Below are 10,009 nucleotides of genomic sequence, written 5' to 3'. Positions count from 1 at the left end.
ACTCGTAATATAGTATATATTGTCCTTTAGACCATGCCCGGTTTTCCTCAGAAGAGACCTCACACCTTACATGTAGCTTACTTATCTATTTAGCAACTAAACTAATGTGTAACTTGCGTCATCAAAATTCATGGGCTATTTGGAAATTCACGGTGTGCCATCCACACCATCCAAGTTTTAATGGCTACTAAAGCCGACGGACTTCTTTGTGTATGCATCTTCAACGTTATGGATAAAGGTAGCAACCCAGCCCCTAAACCAGCAAAGGCACTGATCCGGGGCCTTGCCATCACCGCTATACTTGTCTCATGAAAAGGCCTTACGCCATTAAGGGTATTCTTACCCCTTACATGTAGCTCCAGCTACCAATGTAGGACTTTGTCTGCACACCCAACAAAAAGTTCAAGAAGGACTAAGGTTCTCTCAACTTTGACAAATATCAATCAATATATACAATCATTACAAATTACAGAACCATTTAGGAAGGCTCATATACATACATTTTAGCAATTCTAAGTAGCAATACATTTTTTTTTATGTTACATTTTCAAAAAGAAAAAAAAACAAACATACATTTTGGCAATTCACTTCAAAAGTCTCGGGCCCGAGTTAGAGTACATCCATGATGTTATGGTCTCCACAAGCATATTCAAGTCCTTCGAACTCCCAGAGTTAAGAATAATAGAGTCTACGCTACCAAGTGTATTTCCTACTTCCTTTGTGACACTTTCCCATGGTGTTCCCGCAGTCAAATTTGCCAATAGCTCGCTGCTCCTATTAACAGCGTCTGTCATTCCTGGAGGAACATCTGGCAGAGCCTGAAAGTAGGAAAAACGGTAAGATATAGTACATTGCTTCAACCTCTGAAAAAATGCACTATTTGTAGCACAAATTGGACATGCATAAATCTGCCAGCAGTGTCTCCTTCCGTTCCGTCCCAATAATGTGATGCACTTGTACTGCCATGGACTTTAAGAAAGAAGGAAAAACTTTTGAAACGTTATGTTCTAAAATTAACATTTGATATATTTTTACTATAAATTATCTCATTAAGGGTAAATTGAGAAGTTTAAAGTTAAATTGCTTCTAAATATAGAAAAGTACCGTTCTTCTGGGAGAGTCTAGAAAGGAAATTGGATCACATAAAATCAGAGTATTAGAATCAGAAACTAGGTGAGATGGGAGTTTCATTTCACAGAGTTCCATAGTTTAGGGGGAACCTGCTGTAGAGGAAGCGCATGATCTCCGGGAATAGTGCGGATAGACATATCCAGCATTGAGCTGATGGCAGAACCTGAGCTGAGCACCTGAGCTAGTGTTGAAGTTTCGTCGATTGTATCATCTTTGAACTTCACTAAGAGATTCCTCGAAATCCCGTAGTAGGACCTTATCTGTAATATACATTAGATAAGAAGGCTAACATAATTTTGGACAATGAAAATATACATTTTGTTTAAGCTACTCTGTCCCATTCTCTACAGCATAATTGCTACGTATTTTTTTTGAAACAGGTAACATCGGCATAGTTGCTAATTGGGAAAGTAAATTATAAAAACTGCAAAATCTATTCCAAATCGCGCCAAAATCCGGACCTGCCATTCTTTTTGGAATGGGGGAATTTTGTTGTAATATACACAAGGCAATTGAGTTATGTAAATCTGATATGCTGCATACATAACAGTTTTAAGTGAGCAGAGAACTACTAACATTTGTATAGCACATATCTGACAGGGATAGAATACCAAAGCATGAAATTCCAAATATTTAGAGGACTGTACAAATTTGATATCTTATGATATTTTACTCGTATATAGTGTTGTATACCCTGAATTAACAAATAAAAACTCCAATAAACATAATAAATTATGTCTACACGTGCAAAAACACACATCCATCAGTTATATGAAATTCAACATCATAATCTACTTTCAAGTCACCCAAGATCATAATAAATTTAAGAAAGCATCCAAAATACATTTCACATGAAATGCTACTAATCTAAATATCTAAATCAAGCTCTTGAAATTATTTATCTCATGCATAGTGATTAAATTATTATCCAGTGCATAACTTTTGCAACACCAATTGACTCAGAGAGGAAGAAGTAATCTATAATTAGGAGCCAGGCTGCATAGCATCAAAATAATCAACTCATACCAGAGGAGAAAGGATATGTATTTGTTCCGCATTTGCATAGCAGTAATTGAATTGGTCATACAAATAAACACTACATAGGTTCTGCCAGTAAATAGCAACAAAGTAAACTAAGATGTTCATGCCAGTTAATGAGCACTAAGATCTTAAAAATTTCCATACCAGCCTCTGAGTTTCTTCTGGTCTTGGAGTAAAGTTTTCTTTTCCATTAATCAAGTCCGTGTACAGAGAAGTCAGTTGCTCAACCAGTGGAAAAACTTGCTTCGCAATTGAGGGGCTAAGGTTCTCTATTTGCTTCATAGTCATCTCTGCCTGCAGATATAGAACACATGAGCAGAGTAAAAGAAGGTATCCTCTTATTCAGTTCCATGTGAAAGTTCATGAGAAAGTGACATAATGTTTGCACCTACATAACCAACATTTAGTACCTATGCCTAGCACTACAGCATCCCACCAAAAAGTGAAGGTCAACCAATTAGGAAAGGTGAGCAGAACATTCAAGTCAACTCAGTTCAGCAAAACAAAATAATTCAGATAAAAAATCAATTGGGCAGCATTAAGAGTTCAAAGAAGAGGATACGAAGGTTAGGCAATTCCTTTCACCTCTTCTACTGTTTTGTGCTCCTCTGAGAAGGAGAGTAATTGAAGATGCTTTGAATGAAAAGTTGTATCTGTCCTTATGTAGTATAATCTCGAGTGTATATGAAGCAGACACACACTTTGAATTCCTAATCAGTACAGCAATAACTAGGAAAAGTTTTGGCACAACTTTTGTCCTCTCCCAGCATTATTATTATCAGTGGTAGCAATATCAGCCGAAAATGACTAACCTGCTCAATCCACCCGCAATAAAACCATAGTCAACTCACCTGTTCAAAGTATGGGTTCGTACGGATTAAGATGGGTTGAGACGGATTGGGTTATAATGTTTCCATTTTCATTACTAATCCGAATAAAAGCTTCTTTATGCTTCCTGGGTCATGAAAGTTACCAGACTTCAATTTTCTCGGGCCTGTACTCTCCCTTCCCCCCTATCGCTCTCCCCTTCGGATATAGCGTGCCTATCTCTCTCAATGTCCCTCTTGTGCGCTCAGCAGGGGAGACACAGAAGAAAACCTTCCAGTTGTCGGCACAGGAAAACTCACAATTTTCAGAAATCAATTTTTTGACGAGGATCCAATTTTTGTTGGCCTGCTCAATCGATTTTTGAGTCATTTCATTTTATGATTTGGGGCTGTTCCATAAATCTTGATTCAACATTTGCCAAGTTCTCAACATGGCAGACCAGGATTATGCGTTTCAGCAAATAAGTGCTGGTGAGAGTGCCATCAATAAGCACTTTTCCAAGATACAGTTAAGTAGACATGGATATAAGTTGGATGTAAAATTCTAGTAACAAAATCTATTATCGTTTGTGTTTTGAGCAATCACACAATTACGTAGAGGAAATTTTACTGCTCTTGGCATCCATTCGTCTGATGACTAAATTGGTCAAAAATGGTCTTGATCCAACCCGTTTATCCAGGAAAAAGAACATCTATAGTGTCACATGTGAAAGTCATCTAACAAGAATAATCAACAGAAGCTTGTAGTTGGTGAATTGAGCTACATACCCCACGACGAATGGTTGGAGATGATGTGATCTGCGATAAAACTGGTCCAAAATTTTGCATCACTGGAACAAGAACAGATGAGAACAATGGCATTGCAAGGCTGGCATCCTGCGAAAACAAAGCAATAGGAAACTTTTTAAACAGTTCCAATGAGCATATGCTTAAGATGATGATGGGAGGCCGCCTGGCTTCCGGACACAAATATATTATTGTGCACATTAAAATGTTCAGCAACGGAAACTCCTAGTGGTATAACAGGAGTAGACCTAAAACATATAAACGTATTGCTGTTTTCACTTGCATGAATAGCTAAACAATTTTATTAATGATAGGGAGACCCCCATATAACAAGCCGTATACCCCCCCCCCCCCCCCCCCCCCCCCCCCAAAAAAAAAAAAAAAAAAAAAAAAAAAGAGAGAACCTAAAATATGGTTCTCCACAAAGGAAACCCAATAAAAGAAGTAACTTGGATATCAAACCTTGGTTCTTAGATTAAGATCTTAGCAGGAAGCCCTCAACGAACAATATTTCAGAAAACCATGTCAAACTTGTGAAGTGTTCATAACTACAATTTGCAGGTCTACTTGCCATAGCATTATTGTAAGCACCATGGACTAACAAAGAGGGCAGATAGGATGGGCACAAAAACCATGACAAAGTAATAAATGTGCAGGAAAAACATTTAACAACAACAAACACATGTAGACATGTATATATATTTTACATTGTGCTCACATTCATAAGATGAACTACAGGGAAATCATACTATAAGCATAGATTTAGTAGCTAGAATCTTCAGTAGTAGTCCATTGGTAGTTACAAGGTTACGTTTATGATATCCACACTATAGCCATCAGAACATAAATTCATGCAGTCGACCATTGGCCAATATGAGTCGGAAAACTCTCTTGAACACCTTAAGCTGATCTCTGAAGTGAGAGAAAGAGCACCAAAAGAACTGTCTCCAAAGTTTCCCTCACAGCCTATATTTTTGGGACACTTCCCCATAATTTTTTTTTTTTTTAAACCTCTACATATCTACCTCTCCTAAGCTTCCTGTATTTGTCATACATAGATATCCCCTGATAGCTCATTAAATAAGAGAGAAAGAGTTTGGTTCAACCAATTAAAAAATTCTTCATATCTAGTTCCATAAAGTACACTATTTTCCTTTATGAGGTTTGGAATTTAAATGGGAACCATGGACAATGCTGATTCATATAGCCAAGACCAACTTGTTTGGACTAAGGAGTAAATGTTATTGTATGAGTTTTGAATTCAGAAGTTCAAACTAAGGACAAGGTTCCAACTAATCAAACATGAGAGAATTGCAGCTATTTCCCCTATCTATGATAAGCTAACTAAAAGCAAACTAAACATAAGCTTCCAACTCTTCCTCAATGCAACTAAAGCACAACGAACTCTGAAGAAGCCTCATCTCACTCAGGATGGATGACTCTACAATCATGTAACGGGGTTGAGGATAATTCACACATTTCAGGATGTTATACCTAGGTTTAGTCTTAAAGCTAGAAATTACATAAAGGGTGTCACAGGAAAAAAATAGTTTTGACTGGTAAAGATTATTCCTGCAATTCTGAAGAGACGTACAATTATCCCATATCACTTATAAACATGCAGCAACTTGATCAGCCTGAGCTTATGAAGCTGAATCTAATTTGATATGTTGCTTGTATATTCTACCCTATCCCACCAACCAAAAAAGAGATGAAAAAAGAACAAGATAAACAAATGAAAGCAAAAGGTGGGAAATAAAGCTTGAATACGTCAATTCCATTTGTATCTGGCTTTGCATCCCTAAAACCGATTTTAAAGTTGTACGAGTTCAGGATAAAGCTGAAAATAAATCCATCGAGTACCATGTTGTTGAAAGCCATCAATACATTCCCACTTCTTTTCACAGCATACCTTGATCCTGATATCAAGCATCAATGTGTCAAACACCGTGGACCAAGTTGACCAAATTTGCCTCTATGTAATAATATTACTGAGAATACTTTAACTAACCAATCAAAAGGTGAATTACAGATCCCAAAGAGTGTCCAATGCCAAATACAGGAAGGTCTTCTACCTGTATCACTAATGGACATTCATAAGAAACAAAGCATGATAAAACAATCTCATCTTAGGCAAAAGCTGAAACTCACTCTATCTTGGAGAAATCTAAGGCACCTATCAAACTTAAATTGCACTTCATCTGCAATGTAGAAATGGTCAAATCCACTAGCATAAGGTGTAGCAATCACCAAGACATCCCTGTTCTCACAATGTAATAAAAGTAAGTTGTAGCAAACAAGAACATATTCCCATCTCACAATGTAAATAAAATTAACCACTATATTTACCCCACTTAACAGATGAGACAAAAAAGGGACAAGAATTATAGACTCAGATATTAGCAGGCTATAAAACCGCTGGAACAGGCATCTGGTATTCTAATACAACTAGTAGCACAAAACCTTTGCTTCTTATGTCTGATTAAACAGTTGGAAATCCCTTTACCAAACTACTAAAGTAAAACACGACCACTTAAATTATAATAGCGGCCGGCATGGGCTATAAAATGATACTGCTGGAACGGACATCAGGTAGTCTAATACAACTGGTAGAACACACAGCTTTGCTTCTTAAGTAACAGTTGGAAATCCCTTTACCAAACTACAGAAGTAAAACATGTAGTATATACTACAGTTAGCACCTTAACTAGCAGAGGATAAAGTTCATGTAGTATATACTGCTACGGGAAAGTGGATAGTCATTACTGAAGTCTGAAGAGATCTAGCAAGATACTATTGAAAAAGTGGACCTCTGCTCATGCTTACTGAAAATCTGAGAGGTCAACCTTCAAGCGTTAAATACAGCCTATGAGGGAATGGGAATAAATATATAGTACTGTCACCCCATTGGTACAGTGATTAGTTAAAGCCTTTTACTTCTCTTTTCCTGCTTATAAGTAATGCAAAAAAGAGAGAAAAACTAACTATAAATCAGAATGATTCCAAGGTGCACATATGTCACAAGTATAATAAAGAAGCAATGCTGCTTTCAAATAATAAGCACACAACTTTGACTCAAGCATCAAGATCAAACCACTCACTTTTCTCTGAGCCGCTCCAGGAACAGACGGTAAGAAAGCTGAGGAGCAGCCCCAACAAAAACACCTCCAACAAAATGTACAACTAACTTTGGCTTTGAGGTTTTCGGTTGCAATACCCATGCTCCCTGGAATAGCAGAGTGAGTCGATTTCATTGATAGTTCATCAAAGCATTGCTACAATTATATAGAATGTAGATATGTGAGCTACCCTCATTTTCCTTCTGAAGCAACTTACTGTCTTATTAACTGTTGAGTCATAATAGAGATTGTATCCACGTCGGTTCCCGACACCCATTATAATGACTCAACATATATATTGATCCAACATTAAGTTGTTTAAAAGTTACAATCCAAAAAATGGTTTAAGATACTCAGATTTGGAAAATTAGGGAAAGGGATAAAGGAAGCAAGATTCATATCAATATGCACTTGTAACTTTACACAAAAAGGAAAGAAATTTTCTTGTTTCAATTCTTCTGAAACTACAGCACGTTTTGAGGGAATTCCTTTAGTAACCTCGATTTCATCCCAGTCCTCTGAACTTCCCCAACCTTGAGATTGCTTCACCGTCTCTGTGAGTACTCTGTGAATAAACATGAGCAATAGTTACGTCTAGGTTTAATGAGCAAAAAAGACACTGTTTAACTGACAACGCTTAATCAAGAATCACTAGTCTTGTGATTAGAACTCCAAATTCACAACCATATATGGTGGTGGATAATTGACAATTATGGATAGATTAGATTAGACAAATACGACAATTCATAGTGATGAATTTATACCTTCAGGGTAGCTAAAAATGTAAGTTCAACAGTCTCCCCACATTCCATCACCGAGATTACAATTATACTTATCCAATTATTGGTATAGTAACTCATTCCATTTCTAAAAATTATTCCTAATTAACTTTTTTCTTTGATAATCCTGATATCGGGGTCATCTTGCGCACAACTCGACTAATTCTACGTGGCACCTGCTGCTTCCCGCCAGCACAGGTACCGGGTAACTCTATCCACCATGGCTCGACTAATTCCACGGGATACCTGCTACCTCCTACAAGCATAGGTAGCATAGATACCAGATAACTATATCCACCAAAGCTCAACTAATTGCGCAGGGTTTATCTGCTACCTCTCACCACACCTAGTAATTGGAATTAAATTTGAGACCTCATGATTATCAACCCACTTTATTAACCACTAGGACATAACCTTGGGTGCTCCATGCTTATATTAACTAAACTAGTCACACTTTGCATATTAATTTTGATCACTGCTTTTTCTTTTTTCCGATAGTACTAACCCCCAATGTTACACCTCAACCAACCAAAGGCAAATTACACCTTTTAAAACACTTCCCAATACTCAAACTGAATCCAAGAAGGAAAAAGGTGTAATTTGCCTTTGTTTGGTTGAGATGTAACATCGGGGGTTAGTATTATCTGAAAGAACAGTGATCAAAAGTTTTTGATAAGCAAATATGTAAAACAAGTTTTTTCATATGCCTTATAAATATTCTGAATTGTCAATTATAGTGACTTATAGTACCTTTTACATAGTTTCCGAATATGTAAATTTTATTTCAAAAACTTTAAAGATTCCATGTTCAAATTCACGGTCAAAATTGAAAAGCTTGACTCTCAAAATACGAATTATGCCACATAAATTGAGACAGAGAGAGTGTTAGTTTAGTTAATAGAAGCACCCAAGGGTGTGGCACAGTGATCAATAGAGTGGATAAATCAAACTTTGATCAATAGAGTGGATAAATCAAACTACTTAACTTCCACAAAGTTGGAGGTCCTAACAGGCAACAACAACATACCCAGCGAAATCCCACATTTGTTTGGGGAGGGTAAAGTGCACGCAGACCTTATCGGTGGCGAAATCAGGATTTTCATTAAGGGGGTTCAAAATATGAGAGGTTCAACATCTACTATATATATACATAAAAATAATTTTAACGATGTATAAATAGTGTAATTTTCCGCTGATGAAACCTTCCTCCCTCCACCCCTGGCTCCGAAAGACCCTTGGCTCAAGAGAAAATATGATCAAAGTGAAAATAGTGGCTTATTAGCTTTCTATGATTTTTTTTTGGGGGGAGGGGGTTTCTAGTTGAAATAAGCTTCAAGGATACAACTTTTTCTATTTCTCTGCAAAATAAGCATATGGGGGTGTGGGGTTTGGGGGGTGGGGGTGGTTTCCAGTTGAAATAAGCTTCAAGAATACAACTTTTTCTATTTCTCTGCAAAATAAGCATATGGGGGTGTGGGGTGGAGTAGGGGGTGGTTTCCAGTTGAAATAAGCTTCAAGAATACAACTTTTTCTATTTCTCTGCAAAATAAGCATATGGGGGTGTGGGGGTGGTTTCTAGTTGAAATAAGCTTCAAGAATACAACTTTTTCTATTTCTCTGCAAAATAAGCATATGGGGGTGTGGGGTTTGGGGGGTGGGGGTGGTTTCTAGTTGAAGTTCTCTTGGCTCAAGAGAAAACACTACAACAAAGGTCAGATAAGTACAAGCAATTCAAAGCTGTAAAAAGCCATGATAAAGATTCTACAATAATACTCACAGGAACTAATCACAGACCTTTCAATATCTCTATAAAGTTGGATTCCAGTACTTGTTGTTTCCTGCTGATTATTGTTACTGCTACTTCCAGTATTTTTCAGGTCACATCTGATTCTGTTTGATTTTCGATTTTTGGCATGGAAACGGATACTGTGATTGTGTAATATAGTAGAATTAGAGTAGAAGGAAATCGGCGAACAGCCAAAATTGGCCTTAGGAACAGTTACGGAGTTCATTTTACAAGTTGAAAGTAGAAAGAAATGATGAATACGCAACCGTGCTGTTCTTTACCTTTTGCTTACACTCTGTTTGTAATTCTAGTTTTATCTGGGTCGCTTTCGTTATTTGCTTTTCGTATCACTTTAAATTTCTTAGCCTTATTTAACCTTTTTTTATACTTTTTATTAAGCTGAATATCTTTCGAAAACAGCCGTCCTAACTCTACCCTCCCCAGACCTTACGTTGTGGGATTTCACTGGGTTGTTGTTGTTGTTGTTGTCTGTTTGGGTGGATTTTATATATTACTCCCTATGTTCATTTTTACATGTCT

General features: G+C 37.1%; 1 protein-coding gene across 1 annotated transcript; it reads right to left on the bottom strand.

Annotated features, from left to right (window-relative positions):
• Nucleotides 1-407: 407 nt before the first annotated feature.
• LOC132625773 (uncharacterized) lies at nt 408-9,764 on the bottom strand. The gene is made up of 10 exons (XM_060340356.1): nt 9,478-9,764; nt 7,403-7,469; nt 6,887-7,011; nt 5,937-6,045; nt 5,797-5,860; nt 5,649-5,704; nt 3,768-3,875; nt 2,317-2,466; nt 1,221-1,391; nt 408-818 (listed from the first exon to the last, which is right to left on the bottom strand). Exons 1-10 carry the CDS (start codon nt 9,693-9,695, stop codon nt 585-587), a joined length of 1,302 nt encoding a protein of 433 aa, XP_060196339.1. The 5' UTR covers nt 9,696-9,764; the 3' UTR covers nt 408-584.
• Between the last annotated feature and the right edge of the window lie 245 nt (nt 9,765-10,009).

Source organism: Lycium barbarum, chromosome 2 (genome assembly GCF_019175385.1).
Source record: "Lycium barbarum isolate Lr01 chromosome 2, ASM1917538v2, whole genome shotgun sequence".
NCBI classification, from domain to species: domain Eukaryota; kingdom Viridiplantae; phylum Streptophyta; class Magnoliopsida; order Solanales; family Solanaceae; genus Lycium; species Lycium barbarum.
The sequence above is the reverse complement of the archived record's forward strand: the minus strand, read 5'-3'. Positions and strand labels throughout refer to the sequence as shown.